The sequence below is a fragment of the Mesoplodon mirus genome (genome assembly GCF_964341445.2).
Source record: "Mesoplodon mirus genome assembly, chromosome: 5".
NCBI lineage: Eukaryota > Metazoa > Chordata > Mammalia > Artiodactyla > Ziphiidae > Mesoplodon > Mesoplodon mirus.
Window position 1 is genome coordinate 175,652,674 of NC_138980.1, and position 20,956 is coordinate 175,673,629.

Below are 20,956 nucleotides of genomic sequence, written 5' to 3' on the forward strand. Positions count from 1 at the left end.
AGTTGCAGTGAAGCACAAGTTTGTATCACTGGTGGGTCCTTTGCGTTGTTGAAGGATGATTCAGCTCCTCGGGGTACCGTCCAGCCCTTAGCGCTGACTAAGGGTTGGAGCCCCTCGGGAGAAGGGATGACACCACGGTGAGGCACCAAACTGGTGTGATCGTGGAGAATTAAAGCGAGAACAGGACTGTTAGCAGCCCTGGTGCCACCAGTGTCCCCCACCCCTTTATCAGTGCCGGCTGCTGCGTTGTGAAGTACTGTGAATATGAAACTTTATTCAGGGATAACCAGCGTCCTGCGGTTGAGAAACTATGGGAACCGCCCCTGGTCCTTTCTCCCCGGTCCCCCGCCCCATCGCGGGGCAGGCGCTTGTCTGTTTCAGAGCCTCTGCTGGACAGGCGTCATCCGTGCTCAGCACCGCTCACCTTCAGGGCACAGCTGAAACCTCACGGGTCCTGCAAACCAAATCCCCTGCTGAATGCGCTCCCATCACGCCTTGGCTTCTCCATAACCGCTCTTTGCCTAAATATACGCCCTCGATGAATTTCTCATTACTCATTTTACCGGCCTCAGACTCGTGCAGCCTGGCCGACTGCCTCGGAGGCAGATCACCGGCTTCCCTTTAAAGCCGCTCCCCTCTGACTTCTCTGTGTGGGTTTTGGAACTAGCTGTCCACCTGGTGTCTCACAGTCATGGGAATCCAGATCCAGAAAGGAAAACTCACTTGCCCGAGGTTAGGGAGAGACAGGCGTTGTTTGCGTTGTTCCTGAAGCAGGAACAGAATAGTCCACGTGCACCGGGCATGCTGACCTCTGAGCAGTCAGAGCCTTACCTGCTTTCTCCACGGCCATTCTCTGACCTACAGTGTAGGTTTACATAAACCCGTCGGACGACCTAAGTGTAATTTAATGTATTAAATTTGGATAAGCATTTTCTGACCTCAGGTCCTGTTTTGAAGTTAGGAAAAAGTCCGTCCTTGATCAAATCCCATGATAATTTTTCTCTCAGAAACTGTTGCAAGAAATTCCTCCCATTAAAATGTTTCTCAGCTGCCTGGTCATTGATTAGTAAAGTGAGTTAGTCTTAACTAGTCTGTCACTGTCTGATTTTCTTGTAAAATAAGGGACATTTGGGTAAATTCACAAAATTGCGCTGCAGCTACAGAAGACCTTAAAGTATTTTGAGGTTTGGACTTTGAAAAGCACTGGCTACCATTAGGGACTCAGGCTTGTGGGTTTGGATCCTGGCTCCTCCTCTTACTAGCTGTGTAGCCTTGGGCAGCTTACTAAACCTCTCTGTGCCTCAGTGTCCTCGTCTGTAAATAAGTTGTGGTTGATGACAGATCTTACCTGATCAGGCCCTTGTGAAGATTACATAAGTTAATGCATCTCCAGCACCTGGATTAGTTCCTGGCACAGAGCAAGAGAAATACTAGCTCTTATTAGCAGTATGTCCATAACGGACTCTTCACCACCATCATTTTACAGTCAAAATCCTAATGAGCTGAAAGCAACCCTCACACTCTAAGTGGATCACTCACTCTGGTTGTTCTTGACCATTGAAGCCACAGGGTGCTCAGGAGGCCACCTGCCTCTCAGGTTTGGGGGCATCTTTTCAGTGTCCCACTGTTTGATACAAGTGCCGATGCTGAGTGAAGCTCAAATTTCCCCGTCCAGAGTTTGGACCTGGACCTAATAACACATGTTTGAAAAATGCTTTGTTTCTAGGGATCTCACATGATTTCGAGGGCAATTTTACTATTACCCAAAGGAAGGCAAAATTCTTATTGCCCAAATGAATGTCACTTTGTTATGGCCCCAGGAACAAATGTTCCACCAACGATACTTGGTCCAGCTTTCCCACCTGACTGCATAATTTCTAAAATTTCCCAACATGTGGATATATCGAATAAGTTCCAAGGGAGAAATCAAAGCTCAAAGGTATGACTTCACTTTACTTTTAAATCTGCTGCTGTCCCCTCGTCACCTTGCTCAGGAAAGGGTATACTGGTATGGAAAGGAAGACCAGAGGAGGGCAGAGTCTTAGACCGAAGATGGTTTCCCCTTCCTCCATTAAAAATGCCCATTGTCCACCAGGTTTTGCACGGACGGCATGTGCCGGTGAGGGCATTCAGCCCTCGATGGGGGCGCTTTGTTTCACCACAGGTGACAAGGTGCCCCAGCGTCTGTGAGCCACGTTCACAGCCTTGCTCACCGTCAGCAGTGCGGTGGGCCAGGCTTGTCCATCCAGCGACCCCAGCAGCACATGACTGGAGGTAACTGGCCATGGGGAGGAAAAGGCAGAGGATGGAAAAATGGATGCCCTAGACTTGGGTCTCCAGGTAAATCGCTGTAGTTTCTCTTCCAGCCTTGGAGGTAAAAGACTTTCCAAGTGGATCAGCCACTTTCAACTCTATGCACAGTCAGGAACACAACTGAAACTGCCTTTAATCAGAGTCTGAGCGTGTCAGTGCTCACAGGAGTTCTGCCCCAAAGGGTTCCACGTTCAAATGCACGTAGGAAACATGGGTTAAATGAAGTTTACCTGGTTTCCTTAGGACGTCTCAGGGCCCTCATGTGCCAGGGGCATTTAAATCTCTGAGAGGAGGAGACAGTCAGCAGTGTTTCCGAAAATTAGTCGAGCAAGGTTACTCAAATCACGCCGCAGGACTGCAGTTGGTTGGAATGTATTTGGGGCCACAGTCCTGAGGGCTGTGCATGTGACCAGTATAAGGGGGACAGTTTGCCAGAGAATCTGAGGACCCAGGTTCTTGTCGGGGCTCCACTCCCTCCCAGATCAGTGACCACAGGCGACATGGCCTCCTCTGTCACAAGTGGCTTCCTCATCTGTACAAAAGGAGGCCGAGCTCCCCGTGTGCCAGCCGCCCTGCACACCTCACAGTGAGGTGACTGGAACGTGGGAAAGCGGGCTCTGAGCACAGCTGCACATGTGAGACAGGGTTATGAGTACAAGTTCTCTGAACCCAGAAAAGGCTGAGGCGGGCTGCCAATTTGGGAGGAATTCCCTGGTTGCAGTTGTTTTATCCTGCCTTGCCAGATGTTTTGCTTAAATGCATGAATCAAATTTTACTCTCTATAGATATATGTACAGAACTGACCGCAGCTTCTCTGTGTAATCCCAGACTAATACCAACGATTCTTTTTACCCCTTGACAGCTATACTGTCTTCTTTATTCCAAATCCATTTCTCTTGCTTGGTGGTGGAGGGAGTGATGTAGCCAGGGCCTCGTAGGAGGTAGTGAGCAGAAAGTGCCGCAGCGTCCCCAGAGCAAGCAAAATGCACAGTCCGGAGGGTTCAGAAAACTGCAAAGGTTTTCGTATTTTCACACTAAAACTCATATGGTGGCAGAAACTGAACCGATGTGCAGCTATTTATACTCTTTATTTATCCTACTTAGTGTAATCTCTATACGTTTTGCTGTAGAAAATAGTAATGGTTTTGACTGTGGGGTGCTGCCCTGGACCCCTTCAGGAATATTCATTGTATGTGATTTATGCAACGTGGTGCCTTTATAATATTTGCAAAAAATATGAATTCTGAAACCTATCTGGCCCCAAGGATTTCGGGTACGAGATCAGGGACCATAATGGAAACTGAGGCACAGAGGCACACGTGGAGATGAATATCATCCACGTGGCTCCAGGGCTGGCGGAGCAGGCTGCCCAGGTACGGGTTCAGGAGAGAGGTTGCCGCCCCCTTGTGGCTGCTCTTCACCGTCACGCACCTGGGCACCTGGAGGAGGAAGCCTCATCAGTGCTTTGGAAGCCCCTCCCTCTCTCCTTCCTCCCTTCCCCCCTCTGAAAGCCACAGAAGGGGAGGCACACCACGCCGAAGGCCCCTGCTCTCTGCTCCACCGGGGCGCCTTGGGAGACCAGCCAAGGAGGAGGCTTCCGGGTACCCCCGCATCCGGGCGGCCAGGTAAAGAAGCAGTTAACATGCACCCCAGATGCTAGCTACCGCCACAAGCCAGCAGTACTTTATGAGCCTTGGAAATCTTGTTGTACCAGTCCGTTCTGAATTATCAAATTAACACTGCCTATTTATAGCAACTTCTTAATAGTTTAATGATTTACTGATCCCTTATGGGTCCTTTGGTATATTTGTTGTAGTTGTTAGAGGAAGGAGTCCTTTTAGAGCTACTTTACGGGGTGACTCCCTTGCTGATGCTTCCAGAATTCCAAAATAGAAGCCCGCTCAACTCTTCCTGACACACGTATTGAGAATCCAGCTGAAGAGGCAAAGCGAGCTTAAAAACTGTCCATGTCGAGGGTCGGAATAGCGGCTGCCCGTTTTTATCTTCTCCAAGCTCCGGAGAAAATGCGTTGGATATTCTGGTCCCTCTTGCATTAAGTGAAGTCACACTTTATAAAAAAGACTCCGGTTTCTTTATAAGGTTGGCTGCCTTTAAGCCTGGGCCTTAGTCTGGTCACCTGTATTTTTTGAGACTTTTAGGGAAATATGGCAAGAGTCCTGAAAAGAAACCCAGCCCTTGTTGGCATCTGCCAGGAATTGCCATATAGAAAGCTGATGGACTTTTCTCCTGTTAAATTTAATTCAGACTCTTGAAAGTGGCCTCAGTAAGGCACTCCCCCTTCTCTCTCTTCCATCTGCCCCTGTTATTATCATCCAAGACTGGACGCGTGGTTCCATCAGCACTCTCTCGGTTTGACTTGAGATGATTCAAAAACGTACCTCTTAGCCTGAGCCCTCTCTTAATAGGGAGAGAGACTCTTTACTATTCTTCAAGATCATTCTGGCAAAAGCTGGAAGAAGAGCCCATTTGCTTGGGAACACACTCCAGGTTAGGCCCCCATCGCCGGCGGATCTGGCCCAGCCAGACTAGTAGGTAACAAAAACAAATCCACATTTTGAATCGCTCCTTTGCAAGCCTTTGAGGCTCTGGTGCAAGAGGAGTTTCATGTGTTCCTAAGACGTGAGCCACAAACAGCCCCCAGGGAGTCACCCTGGTGAATTCACTCCCTGCAGCTGGTACAGGACATGCCGCTCATTTGGTGCTGACGGCATACGGCATACGTTGAGCCTCTGTGTGCACCAAGCACTATGTCAGGTGCTGGGGACACAATAAATTGAACCGTTGACCTTGACCTTGAAGCAGTGTTAGGCGTGCAAGAGCCTCCACTACATCATGATATGTGGGAAGTCCTCGTGGGAACACAGCTGGGCAAGGGTCAGCTCAAGGAAAGCAATGGAAAGATAACATGTGAGCCGCCTTTGAAGCTGGCTCAGATTTCCAGGTCATACAGTCAGGAGTTCCAGCATTTCTTTTTTTTTTTTTTTTTTTGTGGTACATGGGCCTCTCACTGTTGTGGCCTCTCCCACTGCGGAGCACAGGCTCTGGACGCGCAGGCTCAGCAGCCATGGCTCACGGGCCCAGCCGCTCTGTGGCATGTGGGATCCTCCCGGACCTGGGCATGAACCCGTGTCCCCTGCATCGGCAGGCGGACTCTCAACCACTGCGCCACCAGGGAAGCCCAGGAGTTCCAGCATTTCTAACACGCGTGATGAAACTCCTAAGAGCCCCAGATCTTTTTAGAATTCTCTGTCTCGGCTTGGAGTGGCTGTGCAACATGTTTAGACTGGTATGTTTTGGGGAGTGAAAAGAGGCGCGATGAGTAATGACACCGTGACCGAGGCCTAAAGCCGCCGGACTGTCCCAGAGAGTCAGGGACACCTGGGCCAATTCCATCTTACCTCTATCGGGCAGGAGGGGGTTGGCTGCTTTTTTTTTCCTTCCAGAAAAGGATAGGAAGACAAATATAATGCCATCTGCCCTTACGATCGTTTTTGAAGACTGCAATGCAGAAAATGTTTGTACTTATGTCAACAATAATTGTTTTAGGATCTCACAGCCCTGTTACTGAACCATAAAGATGTTGCTTTTTTCTCTATATTCAGAGCAGCACCTTTTTGAAGCAAATGCTGAGGAAAAGCAACACATGGCCTCTTGAGCTTCAGAATTCTACTTTGACTGGGGTTCTCTGAAGGGGATAGAAATTACTTCTTTTAAAACAGTGTTTCAAGTTAGTACTCCCATTCCATCCTCACCTGCCTGCGTGAAAGAAGCAGCACAGATAGATGCAGGTGATTTTCATCTGGGTGCTTGGTCACGTGTCTCACGTGGAACACTGCCCTCTGATTCACCGGGCAAGCCTCCGGGCCAGTCTCAGGCAGGCACCCACTGCCCAGCAGACTCCGCGCTCCACGCCTTTCCAGGTTGTCTCTTGGGTGTCACCGTTCCTTAGGGTCCTCCCCTCTGGTTTCCAAGGTGACAGCTCCGCCATCGGATGTATCAACAGAGGCTGTGCAAACCCAGGCGACTTATACCCTCTACTCCAGAGACCACATGGCCCAGATTCCCTGGAAGGGCTCTCGTTTCAAATACCATCTTCCATTGTCCACATAAGGGCTTCTACTTGTCAGGCAGTGTGTTCTAGTTTGCGATAACAAAATGCAAAACAATGGGGTTCTATTACCTGTGGCATGTGACCCAGAGAAACCCGGAGGAAGCAGGGCCCTGGGTCCACTTGCTCGTAGTCTGTGTTGAGCCCCAGTCCATCCTGAGGGGCTCAGAGCCTGGCACAGTTAGGCTGTGCTGGTGCCGCTGGGTCTCCAGTACCCAGCCCTGTGGCTGCACCGGCAGTTGCTCAGTGTTTACTTAGCTCATGGGCCCAGGCACAGGTGGTGGTGAACAGACACATCCGTGGACCCGCCGTGCCTTGGGCATCCGTGCCGCCCTGGATCCCAGCAGTGCCGGGTGGAGCTCCCCAGCCAGAACCTGCTCTTCGGTGGAAACATCCTCCTCTCCCGGCCCTAATAAAATGCCCCTTCTTGCAGGGCCCGTGGGTGTTAAAAAGGAGAAAAGTGAAAAAGGCTGCCAGCTCTTCCTCTCCCCCCGCCTTAGTTTGCATCTCAAATCCTTTACCTTCGTGGCAGTGATCCATCACTCCTTGACTGAGGGTGTCCTTAGGCACCTCTGAAATATGGCCCTGCTGTTATCACACTTCCCCTCACTCCCTCGGAATAGGTGGGCCTTCGGTGTGGATTTACTTGCCCAACGATGATGGCAGGCGGGCTGTGGGGTAGGGTGTGTTCATGCCGCCATCTCAGTGTAACATACAGGCTCTCCTCTGATCTCTTATTAAACACTGAGTTTACATTTAGCCCTAATACCCCTAGGAGCTCATCATGACCAGCCTCCTAAGAGGTCAGCCTGGGGTGCCTCATCCCAGCTGCCCTCGTTGTGGCCATGGGACCGACTCTCCAGGTGTGACTGGGCTCTCTAGGAAACTCCAGATTACGGCTTGTTCAGTTCTTCCCCCAAAGCCCTGGCACGATCCACGTTGTGGTCCCCGAGTGTTGCCTCGGGTTTCAGATTGGCGCTGTCCTCCAGACACGAGGGTGTGCTTCTCTGCTTTAATTTTTCCAAGCACGATGACCATCCTCCAGTCCCCCCTCCCCACTGTAACGTGGGGATAAATCTGCTTCTGTTTACACGCTAAGCTCACGACAGCTCTCTCCTGGAGTCACGCCTTGCGTGCAACGTGCCTAACGCATGGTGCTCCCCTGAGCTTCCCCAAACCCCCGTGACATCCAGGGGTAATTAGCCCCTCACCTCGGATGAGGAAGCTGAGGCTCAGGTGCCCCTGGCCACCTGGCCATCAGTGAGAATGTTTTCTGTCTGCCGGTCCATCTCTCCCAGCCCCACGCATCCGCCTGGATTGTTAATGCTTCATTTGGCAGGGAGGGTGCTGATGAGAGGTTCGGGGTGGGGCGCCGCGCAGCACGCCTGCTTCTGCTCTTCATCTCCACTTGGAGCCCGTATTTGCCGAGTTCGGAGAGAGTCTCTGCTTCCCCACACGTGCTCGGGAGCGGCCCTGGGGAATGCGCCTCCACCCCCATCCGAGGGAGGATCCCCCATGCAAGTTCTTCCTGTCGATAAGCACAAGCTTGGTTTTCTTGTGGTTGTCATGGAGACTGGCCACACTGAGATAAGGAAAACCCATTTCTGGAAAATCACGACGACCTGTTTTCCGGTGTAGCATCTGGTAAACCTCACAGGTGTGCTGCGTCGGCCTCCTGATGGCATTCGGGGGGCCTCTAGGACCAGCTCTCTGAGGACTTCCGCCTTCACCTGGCCCCTAACTCAGAGCCCCGCCACGCAGCAGGAAGAGGAGGGCCGCCACGAGAGCAGGGGCTGGTCCTCCAGCTACTACACAGGCAGGAGGCTGGAGGCAGGCCTGACGCAGCGTCAGCGCCTCCTAATTCTGAGGCACGTTGGGTACTCAGCGTGTATACGTATGTATATTTCTGTTGAGTGGATAAATAAATGACACCGATGAATCAACAAATAACACAACAAATGAAACGGATGGATCAAAAACAAACCTTAGGGCCCTGAGCAGTGATTTCCCAGGGGGGAACCTGGGCAGGGGAGGCGATCAGAGCTTCCCAGACTGTTCACCGTCAGGCAGAGAAGGAAGACCGATCAGCGCCCCGCGTGCGCGCCCCACACATTTAGTGACCTTGACAAGGTCTGTCCGGCTGTGCTCTGGGCTGTTAGAATATTCTCACGTGCTTGCTCTAAACACGGGGGCGAGGGTGGGAGCTACTGGATTGAATGGAAGTTGTCCTCACTCACTAGCTGGCTTTTTTTAAAGTAAGCAGAATTGGCGGTGGGTTTACTTTTCTGCGTACCTGCTCTTTTTCTGTTAGTTGTGGATAAAGGCACGAGGGCGTGGTATGATCTGAAGAGGGTCCACAGAGGCAGCATGTTCATCAGGCCGCAGCTGAATGTGCGAAGCCAGAGACCACTGAGGACCGCAGCTTGTCACTTAGCAGGTGTACCCGGATGCCCAGGGAGGGAGTGATGGCCGCAAGCAGCTCACCAAATCCCTCCGCGCCGTAACTTTGGAGGGTGGATTAAGGATGTAATTACTGGTGAATCCAGCAGCTGAGAAATCTAAATGCTCTTGTCCATCATTCCAGGTACTTGCCTTTAACCTGAGCTGTGTTCCGTCCTCCCAGGCCATGTCTTGACTTTTGCAAGAGGCGAAGCTCCCACGGCCAAGAGGGACCTGCCTGGCAGTCTCCTGAGAGCAAGTTAATCTGGGTCTCCTCTTTCCTTGCTAGGGTCTTCCAGAACCAGCCTAGTGAGAGCTGGTCCCACGTAAAGCCAGCCCCCTGCACCTCCCAAGATGGGAGTAGACCCAGACCAGACGAGTGTCTTGGTGTCTGTATTTTATTTAATATCAGCGTGTACTTCTTTCTAACAGGAATTCTATTAACAGTCATTTTACTGTTACACATCTTACTTACACGATCATTTTCCTTTTTAAAGCCATAATAGCTGTCCTCTAGAAAATACATGCTTTGTACTTTGAACCATGGATACTGTCCTCCCCCAAATCGTACCATTATAAAACATGACCTTGACCCTGAAGACAGCCGACAAGATCTCATTTTAAGCTATAGACAATAAATACCCTGGTTTTTAGCACCTGTCTAGTCAGCATTAACTATTCACTGGTACTTCCCTATATTGGAATTCAGAAGAATGACACTGAAACAGATGTATTCAGAATCAAAGATGGGATGGTTTTAAGTGTAAGTGCTACTTACTGAAATGACATCACATTAGAACATTTAATACATATGTGTGATAGTTACACAGATTATCTAATAGTTATACAAAGTATTCTCCGGTTATGCCCAGAGCATGTCCCTGTTGTAATGAGCTGATTTTGCCAGTGGAGGCAGTATGCTATTCTAAGCACAGTTTATCTACATTATTTCATTTGAACTCACAACTGTTCCATAACATAGGGATTGTTCCCATTTCACAGATGGACATTGAGGCCCAAGGAGCCTACTCATCTGTAGTAAGATTTGAACTGGGAGCCATCTGTCTCCAAAGCCCAGTCCTCAAACGCTGCATTTCACAGCTTTCCTCTGTGATGCTGAGTCCCCTCTGAGCTCTGTAGAGACAGGGGCAGCATGCGGTGAATTTCCAAGCAGATGCTCAGCTCACCCCCGCACTGTCGGGAGGCCTGGCCGGGTTTCTCTCATCAGATATGGTGACCACTCTGTATTGTGATGAATGCAGACACACCTACTGGTCCAGAAAGGCCCCCCTGTATGAAATCCATAAGATGCAAGCTAACGATGAGAATCATGACTGTATTTATCTTATCTTCTTTGCATCCAGCACAGGAGAGAGAATAAGGTAAGAGCAGAGGGAAGACAGAGGAGGGAAAGCCATAGGTCACACGATGAGACGGTCTTGTGTGTAAAGGGCATTGGTACGAAACTGAGAGTGCCTTTCTGGAAATACGTGTCTAGAGGGAAGGTGGGGCTTCCCGGGCCCTGGTAAGGTAGCTGTCACTGTACCCTTGTGTCTGTGGGACACAGCGTTCACACGTAGGCCATCCTCGCCCTACACACTCAGTACTTGGGGTGGCAGCCTTCTTGAAACAAGCAGGTGGTGAAGTGTTGGCATCTGGATTGACAATCAGCCAAGCATCTGTGGGTGGAGTGTCATGTGCAGAGCAGTCTTTGTAGAATCCCGAGGAAGAGCATCCTCTAGCCTGGAGACCGGACCCCATGCATCTCTAGGACAGACTCAGAGGCACAGGCTGGGTTGGGCTTTGTCCCAGAGTCATGGCATCCTGGGATCAGCAGGCCTGAGTCAGGGAACTAGAGGCACCGCAGCCGAGGCTGAACCTTGGCCTTCTCATTGAAACAAAGATTAAACACGAACTCAGACATTGTCCCCCAGAAGAGCACCTTTGCTCATGCCCTTTAAAAAGATATTACAAACTCTGCATGCCAAATCCTACAAGGAATTGGGTCCTTGATTATTTTCTCTAGATTTAGAATTTCGCCTAAAGCCCTTGAGTCGTGTTTCATTTCCCTTTAGTGAGACTTCCTGGACAGTGACCTAACCCTTAGGGAGAAGGGAACACACTTGTCCTAAGGTGCCGGTAGCCCCTGCCCACCACGGACCCCCAGCTCCCTGTTACCCTGGTCCTGACTGAGCCGGCCAAGGCCTTGCTGGCCCAAGAGCCACCAGCTAAGAGGACCAGCAGTGCCATCTTGTGGGAGTGCTCGAAGCTCCTAAAATCAGGTGGAAGGCGGGAGACGACCTTCACTGTCACGCTCTGAAGAGTGACACACGAAGAAATGTATGGGTGCAGTCAAGTGAGATAGTCCCCTCTGGTCACCAGCCATGCTAATTATTATTTTGGTGTCCATAAAATTAATAACCCAAATAAATGAACACCAAGGCAGAAAGATATTTCAAGAACTACAGTGGCTAGGAAGGATTTTGTTTTCCTTCTATTTACTAGGAAATGTATTTAAAATCACCCCTGGTGGGAATATATTTTTCCGTAAACTCTATGGAAACACAAAGCCATAGGTATTAAAGTCCAAATATAGCCACGGAATCTGCTTCTAGATCACCTCAAGGCTCTGTCCTTTCATGAGGAGGGTCACCAAGGAGGTGCCTTTTCCCAGGAATCTGTCATGGGAGCAGGACCCAGACCAGCCCACCTCCACCACTAAGAGGGGCCTTAGACCCCATTCGCTCTGCTGACAGCAGCAGATTAAACTGTGCCCCTTCCTTCAGCTCACTGCTGTGGCATCGTGTCCTTCCCGTTACACATGCGTGTGCACACTCACACACACGGATCTCAGCCTAAACTCCGCCTTTTCAGGCTCCGCCCAGACTCCCCTCTCCGACGTACCTCCCCCGCCCCGCCCCACCCCGCCCCCAGTGTGTTAGCTGCTTGTCAGAAAATGAAATTGAAGCCCTGACGCAGTTTTCTGGGCTTGGGTGTTCATGAGAACAGTGCTTCTGACTCACCAGGGGGCTTTGACTTTTAGGGAGATTCTCAGGGGAAAATCCCTTTCTGAGCGCCCATGTGCTTTCTCACCAGGAAGGGAGGGAGCGTCACGTGATGACCGCTCCCAGGTCCTGATGTAGCCTGGATGGCGCGCTGCTCCCACCACCACTGCCAGTGTCCCCGCCAGCTTCCTTCCGTGCTTGCTTCCTGTGCTGAGACCAGGAGCTGTGGGTGGAGGAGGACTAGTGGTCTGGATGGAGCCTGTCGCCGCAGGGCAGCAGCCTCGCTGTGAGCTCGAGTGGCCTCATCACTTTAAGGCTTTCTTCCTGTCTTCAGTGGGCTGGGAAACTAACAACCAAGCCCAGGGCGTTCCCATCAGGTCAAAATAGGACTCAAATAGATCGAGGGCCCGGAGAGTTTTTCTTCCAGTCCATGGTTTGGTGACATCTGTTTTGGGTATCCCAGACCCTCCTTTTGCTTACTTGGGAGCTTTTCTGTCCCAGATAAGCAGGGTTCTTCTGCACGGCTAGGGGATCTGAAGACGAGGCAGAACTGATCCAGTTGTGACTTAGCAGCGGAGACATAAGCAGGGGCTGGAGGTGTGTCATCCTCATCCCAACACCTACCATTTGCTGAGTGTTTGCGACGTGCCTAGGAGCATGTGTACAGAGAGTCACCTGGCGAGGGAGGGTCCACTGCCTCCCGTTTTACAGATGAGGAGACTGAGCCTCAGAAGGTCAAATGCCAGCCTACCAGCCAATCACTGGCAGAGCCAGGATGGTCTGACATCAGAACCCACACTCAGCTGACGTCCACCTGCCACCTTTCCTCTGGGCCTCCTTCTTAGACTGTGTTGACTGCATCTTGACTTGATGGATAGTTTAAAGCCTTCACTGGGCTTTGGTCCTGAAGCTCGGGAGCTGAGATGTGGGTGATGGTGGGACCCGTGACCCAACAAAGAACACGAAGCTGAGAGCTCCAGACCCGCTTCCTCCAGGGTCTGCCTCTGGGACCACGAACAAGGTTCAGCCTCCTCCAGCCACCCATAAAATTGGGAGAACACCTGCTGAAGAGAATCAGTTGCATTAATAATTTATGTGGAAGCAGTCTGTACCCTAGTTAAGTGCTACAGGCATAAATGATAGTGTTCAAGAAAAAGAAAATCCATTATCAAGTCAGAAAGTAAATGCTTAGGCAGATTTGAATACCTTGTACTGTCTGGTTGAATAAGGGATCCTCTGATTGCATTTAGATGACTTACTTTAAAAATTTGCATCTCTAAATCATGTATAGAAACCAGAACCTAAAAATAGAGGCTGCTCCATGACCCAATTCTCAGCCCTAAAATGAGGGCATCAAGCTAATGCCCTGGGCTGCCCTTGCTCCAAGTCTGGCCTGGAGCACTTATCTACTGTGCAGCTGTCCGGCAAGTTACTGGATCTCTCTGATTTACTGTTCCCTCACCTGTAAAACGCAGATCATAGTTTCTACTTTGTACGGTTGAAAGGTTAGATATCACAATTCTGTGTAAAGCCCTTAACTCAGTGCCTGGCCCACGGTAAGTAATCAATAAGTAGTAGCTGTTACCAGCTAAGATCATTCCCATCCTGTAGAGAAAATAGAGAACAAACAACTCTTTCAAAGCTATGTGTCCCCGGGCTTCCCTGGTGGCGCAGTGGTTGAGAGTCCGCCTGCCGATACAGGGGACACGGGTTCGTGCCCCGGTCCAGGAAGATCCCACATGCCGCGGAGCGGCTGGGCCCGTGAGCCATGGCCGCTGAGCCTGCGCGTCCAGAGCCTGTGCTCCGCAACGGGAGAGGCCACGACAGTGAGAGGCCTGCGTACCGCAAAAAAAAAAAAAAAAAAAAAAGCTATGTGTCCCCATCTCCTGTAAACAATGCCCACTGATTCTTTCAGAGCGTATTTACATGAAGAGGCGAAAGCATTTGCAGAGGATGACTTGGTGGACTGCCTTGAACCCAGATCAAAACTGCTAACATGAAAAGGATTCTGTGAAATAGAACTCTTGGCAATGCTTTTGCTGCCCTTTTGACTATTTGCAATGGGATTAGTGACTTGCCTGGGTTCTCAGTCTTACTGATTACTCTGTGTGTGTGTGTGTGTGTGTGCACGTCCCCATCCCAAAACACTCCTGCATGGCAACTCAGCGACCCCAGTCTTTGTCAGGATGCTTGGGAAGGCATAGGCTGACCAGCCAGGCAGGAATCCTACCCACATCCAACCGTCCCACTTCATGGAAGCCTATTTTTAGATGAAGAAGAGGGCCTGCACTTTTCTGAGGGTGGAATCCCCCCGTAAAAAGGATTTCTAAGGCCTTAACCCCCTGGGGTTCCAGGGAGGAAGGGAAATGACTCCATATCACTAGCTGGGAAAGTGGGCCAGTGAAGGGGAGCGGGCACTAGTCACTCTGACCACATTGCTTATCAACAGCAATCCAGGGAAGACGGTCAGCATTTTGATTCTCATCAGGTGCCCAGAATTCCTTCCCCAGGCTGAACTGCTCTCCGTCATCCCCGAGAAGGGTAGCCTCAATGTGCCTGGACCAGGCACACGGGTGTCCTGCAGAAGGCTGGGCTGCCAGAGGAGCTTATCTTCAGTGTCCGCTGCAGTCTCGGGCAAAACCCTAGAAGCCACAGCAGAATGGAGGTGGGGAGGGGCCTGAGGTTGTGAAGGAGTTTGCAGTCATGCCTGTGAGTCTGGGAAAGAGCCCTGCTAACCTTCCTCAAACATGCAGGGCCTGTCCCACGGAGGAGGTCGTGGACTTGGTTGGGGCCACTAGGCGAAGGGCAGGGAGCCAGAGACCGTGTCCCCATGAGGCCACCCCGAGGGCCACAAGCTCCTCATCTGCAGAGGCATGAAGACCTCGGCTGTGGCCGCGCTCCTCTTGGGCGGGAAGCTGGACAAGGTCACCATTAGGCCCCTTCCAGCCCCACCTCACCAGCCAGTGGATTCACACCTCTCAGGGCTGGACAGAAAACGTCCACATCGCCCGGGTCTGTGCTGACAGTCCAGGTTGTGAAGTCTTAGAACAGAAAAAAGAATGTGATCTCAATTATTTTTCTACGTGGTGTTTTGGATATGAGTGAAATAAAATATATTGAAATTTATTTCTGTATTCTCTCTTAGAGTTCAGCAGAGTTTTTAAGATATGAACTCAGGTTTCTGAGCCCTTTCATTTAAAGATGAGACCATGAAAACTCAGTCCTGAAGGCATCTGCTTTCCACAGGGTCATGAATTCACTAAACATTTCTGTCATTTTGTCCTGCCTTCTGCCTTTTCTGAGAATGTCAATAAGGCATAAACCTTATTCATCAAGGAAATTTATAAAATAAAGAATAGGAAACTTTTGTTAAGGACAAACGACCCCGTTAAGAATTTGATGTGGTCCTTGACAGGTGAATACTGGAAACCTACGTGCATCAAACATTTGTAGTGTGCACAGGCCAGGTGTGGTGAAGTTGCAGTTTCTGTTGATGTGTAGGAGGGTTACCGGCGCTCTAATCCCCGCTAATTACGTCAGGTTCGCAGTTTCTCTAAATTTAAATAAATATGGTTTTCAAAAACTGGAAAAGCCTGAGGATGTGGGGAGGACAGGAATGATATTTTTCACTGTCTCTGTTTCCTGGGAGAAAGTACTGTTGCTGCTTCAAAACAACATCTGTCAGAATGATTTTCATCAGATTAAATAAATCCTCAAAGCCGCTATCACAGTTTATAGAATCTTGGAAGCATAGGTTATGCTTTGCGTGGAAGCCTAATGGAATTTAAAATATGTGTGTTTTTGCAAACACAGCTTCGAGAGCAGACTCTTTACTGGGGTTTGTGAATTTAAGCTACCATGTCTCAAAGAGTTTAGAAAGTGTTTTTACTACATAAATGTAATAGACAATCATTTACCAATTTGAGATGCTATTAATTGTAGATGGAAAAAGCATTGAGGTTGGGGCTCTTTGGCCAAGCCTGATGAAAACCAGCATTGCACACTCTGACAAAGAGCTGTGTGAAAACAGATACCGCTCTTAAGTATGGCACAAGAGGCCAGGCTTCTGTCATCTTTTCACAGGCAGCTGCCGTATGTCCTTATGGTCAATTATGGCCTTTTCCGTTTTTTAGTGGAGAGAGAACTTTGTTGCCGCGGGGTGGTGGTGGGGGGGGTTATGTCCTAAAGACCTTGAATGATCAATACAGATTGATATTTATTATTCCTTGCTGCAAAAAGCTTACCCTTAAAATTAGTTGCTAAATTTAATCCCAGTGAGATACCACTTCACACCCATTAGGATGGCTACTATCCAAAAAAAAAAAAAAAAAACCAGAAAATAATAAGTGGTGAGGATGTGGAGAAATTGAACCCTTATGCATTGCTGGTGGGAATCTAAATTGGTGGAAATGCTGTGGAATGCCGTTTCTTGGTTCCTTTACAATATTAGAATCTAGAGCATGGTTCTCAAGCTTCAGATGCAAAACCCTTGGTCGTGAAATCCCTGGAGACAGAGCCTGTGGGTGATTTGGACCAGTCAAAGCAGGATTCCTTGGATTCCAAACAAATCCAAACATACTACATCAGAGACTTAACACTTGAGCCAAACTTACTCATCCCTGGCTTACTATTGATCCCATAGCCAAATCATATTTGTAATAAAAGAAAAAAAAAACCCAACCCAGTTAACCACACAACGAAAGCTAAATAAAAAAAACCAACGTCATATAGGGAACATTTCTGTGCTGCTTAGTAAGACTTGAAGTTTCTTAGTCTCATGGAGTAACAGAAATTACTTGGGGGAATTTAGGGTGTTTTTGTTAAACTCTTTGGGATGTAAACAGTGAACTTCCTGAATCCTGAGACTTTTGCCTGCAGCAAAAGAAAGCTAAAACAAGGACCCCTGCAGCAGGGTGGAACAACAGAGCTGGTGGAAGGCGAGCTGGGCACATCAGGGATGGATTCCGCTCTGCCTGCCCACAAGACCAGCCTTAAGCAAAACGGGCCACTTCTGGGAGCATCTCACCTTCCCCACTGGCTGGCCTTGCATTCATCTGCGGCTCCCAGGTCCCCTTACCTCTGACTGAGGCATTTCAGAGGTGTGCACACCTATGTACTACCTGGAACTGTGTTCTGATGCTTTTAAACTACGACACATGCAGTTATTTTTTTAAAGGCATAGAAGAGTCTATAATACCATAGAAGTAAGCTCGCCAGATACTAAGTGCAGAAAGCAGACTACAAAACAAGGTGATTCTTTTGGTAAGAAAAATGGAAATTTAAGAGGAAAACAAGTGCATCTGTCTATCCATAGAAAGAAAGGCTGGAAGCACATCCCACGTGTTAACAGTGGTTATCTCCAGGTGGTCGAACTACAAGTGGTTTTAACGTGCTTGCCTTGTTGCTTTTCAATGATAAACATGTACTGCTTTGGTCCTATATTCCGTCCCCTGGGTATTGGTGACAGGGTGGGCCAGCTTAGTACCATAAAAGAGGTTAAGAAATGGCAAGAGAGCTTCACAAGGACCTTACTTTTTTTTTTTAATTTATATTGGATTATAGTTGATTTACAATGTTGTGTTTGTTTCAGGTATACAGCAAGGTGAATCAATTTTACAAATACATATACCCACTCTTTTTTAGATTCTTTTCCCATGTAGGTCATTACAGAGTATTGAGTAGAGTTCCCTGTGCTCTACAGTAGGTCCTTATTAGTTATCTATTTTATATTTTATATATAGTAGTGTGTATATGTCAATCCCAGTCTCCCAATTTATCCCTAGCTCCCCTTACCTGCTTCTAACCATAAGTTTGTTTTCTACATCTGTGACTCTATTTCTATTTTGTAGATAAGTTCATTTGTACCCTTTTTTTAGATTCCACATATAAGTGATATCACATGATATTTGTCTTTCTCTGACTTCACTCAGGATGACAATCTCCAAGTCCCTCTATGCTGCTGCAAATGGCATTATTTCATTCTTTTTTTATGGCTGAGTAATATTCCATTGTATATATATCTGGAGAAAACCATAATTCAAAAAGACACATGCACCCCAATGTTCACTGCAGTACTATTTACAATAGCCAGGACATAGAGGCAACCTAAATGTCCATCAGTGGAGGATTGGATAAAGAAAATGTGGTACATATATACAAAGGACCAAATGTTTTTAACACTTGGGGTCCTGTAGGGGCCAGGAGCTTTGCATCGGCTCTGGGATCTCACCCGTTAGAAGCTTCCGGAAGCCGTGGACTCTGCGAGGACTCTGAAAGGGTAGCCCCTCAGCCCATAGGACAGGAAGCTCCGTGGTTGGAGTCTCCCATTTATCCAGCATGACCCTGCTCCTGCCCTGCTCCGGGGAGCGCCCAGGTCCATATCTCCTGAGACCAAAACTACTGCGCTTGCCCACGGTTACAGTTTAAGGATTAACCAAAAACTGAAAGAGGGCTCTTTGGTGAGGTGCCCGCTGTCTGCTACGATCGTTCTCCGCTCTCTGCCTGAGCTCAGCCTCCGGAGGGGGAGGACCCGCAAGTGTCCTGAGTACAGCAGCCAGCGGGTCCATGTGGTGAAATAACAGGAAGAGGTGTGCCTCCCGCTTCCCGCACCCTCCCGAGGGTCCTTGTTTGTCCCACGGCCCTGAAACCAGTCTCCACATTCGCGTCACCTGAGTGTTCCTCTTTTGTGAGTCATGATGGTCAATGTGTTTTCCTTCTTGTCTTCCAGTCCACCCAAACCGACCGTGTTCATCTCCGGTGTTATCGCCCGGGTAAGAGCCCTTTTTCATCAGATCAGGGCCTCGGCCCGCGATGTCCTGATTCCTCCTGTCCTTACTCAACCCCGCTTGTCCACCCAGGTCCGGAGGTCACTTAATCCATCGCCCCCTGTCCATGGAGCGTGCTTCTGGGCACCCGCCCGTCAGGGGCGGATGGGACGGTGGTGACGTGGAGCCCACAGCCTGAGCGGGTGCAGCTGCCCCTCCTCTATCCTCGCCCGTCTCCCTTCTCTTTAGACTCAACCAGGGTCGGCAAAGGGTTTCAGGGTGATCTGTGAGCTGAGACTGTTTTTACATTTTAAATGGTTGAAAATTTGAAATAAGAACTATATGGCGTGACGTGAAAGTTACATGGGCTTTAAATTTCTGTGTCCATGGATAAAGTTTTAGTGGCACACAGCCTTGCTGTTCATGGATGTATATCATCTACGGCCTTTTCATGCTGCACTGGAAGAGTTCAGAGAGTATGACCTGAAAAGCCTAAAATATTTACTATCTGGCCCATTACAGAAGATAGTTGCTGCCCTCTGAACCAAGCTGATGGGTTTTGGTCACTCGCTTTGCCTTTCAAGAGCCCCCTCTTCTCGTGAGACCTAACATTTTTGAACTGCAGACCTCCCCCCAGCAAGCCCCCATTTGGGGGACTGCACCAATTCCATCCATCGATCTGCGGCTCACAGCCCATTCGAGCCCTTAGCGTAAGATGTGTAAAGAAAATGCCACTGTTGGGGACAGCTCAGCACAGCCCTCCAGGGACCCTGGGACAGACGGATGGCACATCTACTACATGCGAGGAAATTAAATGCCCACACAAATCTGAGGTCACCCCACAGCTCAGCCAAGAGCTCACTATGGCTCTATCCTGCCCGGGGTGGGCTGGACCCCAGCCCCTGTCACAAATGCACAAGAAGGGAATTCCTCCCTGAAAAACAGCCGGGTACCTTCTCTGAGACCCGGCTGGTTGAATCTGACTTATCCCACAGCTTCCAGCCCTGCCCTGTGTGTTTCCTTCCCAACGAGTGCTCCGGGCCCAGCTCGCAGCTGTGGCAGCAAATCTGAACGTAAGACCCTGGATTTGGTTCTGTCTTGCCTCTCAATTCAAACAAATCACAAGAACTGTTCCAGCAGAAGAAAGCCATCCAACACCCAGCTTAGTTCTGAGTGGGTCATATGGTACCCGCTCCCATGGCGTGGCGGCAGAGACAGCGAGCTTTCTCACCTTCTGGAAGGGACACGGGCCTTGGTGCCTGCTTGGGCTTTCCAGAGAGCTTCAGGACCCCCAGCAGTCCCAGGAGACAGGCTTCTACCTGCCGACAGGTTCCCCACTCCATCACCCACCCGCCCCGTCCCCAGAGGGAAGCCAGAAGATGCTGGGTTTGGGTCTTGCTCACGTACTCACTCAGCTGTTCACAGTTGATGAGCCAGTGCTTTCCGTGTCTCCCGCCAGGGTGACAAGGACTTCCCCCCGGCAGCCGCCCAGGTGGCCCACCAGAAGCCCCACGCCTCCATGGACAAGCACTCTTCCCCGAGGACACAGCACATCCACCAGCCTCGCAAGTGACTGGCGAGGACCCGGCGCCCTCACCAGCTGTGCCTCAGCTCCCCGACACTTGGTATTTCCCCAGAAAGAGAACTGGCGTTTTCTTCAAGACACTGCTCCATTGGGAACTTTAAGACAGAGCAAAGTGCCCCTTCCTTTGCCTTGAATTTCCATATCGAAAGCTAGAATCAGACCCCAAAGCTTGTTTCCAGAGTGTCCTGGCAGGTGCTGTCTGCGAATCACTGTGGAACTTCAAGTGCCATTAGCAGAACTTGCTAAGACTTGAGGGAAATGGAAGTGTTCAGAGTGTAGCCTCAGTTCCGGTTCATCAATGGCCCTGGTCTTAAAAACAAGCGGGCACAAATTTGGGAGGGTTAGATCAGGTCAGGGGAAAACTCAATCATTTCATGCTTTTCGGTAAGAGGACAATAAAGTCTTAATACCTAGTGGGGAGAGAAATAGATGAGAGCGTTAATTACAGAAAAACTGAGCAGGGGAGACTTGTGAAACAGGCAACAGCATCACTGCATTTCTCTCCTTTGTGTGATGGGGGATCCCAGCACAGGGCGACACCAAGCACTCCCAGGAAAACCAGGGAAAAGCTTACAGCTTTGAAACGGCTGTTTCATTCCAGGAGTCATCTTGCTGAAAAACTTGCCCAAAGGGAATACTTCCAGAATGAGGTTTCTCAGTGTGGGTCCCAAGTCCTGCATTGCCCCACCATCCAGACAGACTTGCCACAAAATCAAGGCAA

At 49.6% G+C, this 20,956-nt stretch overlaps 1 protein-coding gene across 1 annotated transcript in view; it reads left to right on the forward strand.

Annotated features, from left to right (window-relative positions):
• DAP (death associated protein) overlaps positions 1-20,354 on the forward strand; it is a 66,761-nt gene extending 46,407 nt beyond the window's left edge. The window contains exons 3-4 of the mRNA XM_082623544.1: positions 18,614-18,656; positions 20,110-20,354. Of these exons, the coding sequence (XP_082479670.1) occupies positions 18,614-18,656; positions 20,110-20,223 (157 nt within the window). The 3' untranslated portion in view covers positions 20,224-20,354. The remainder of the gene's footprint in view (positions 1-18,613; positions 18,657-20,109) is intronic.
• The last annotated feature ends 602 nt before the right edge of the window (positions 20,355-20,956 follow it).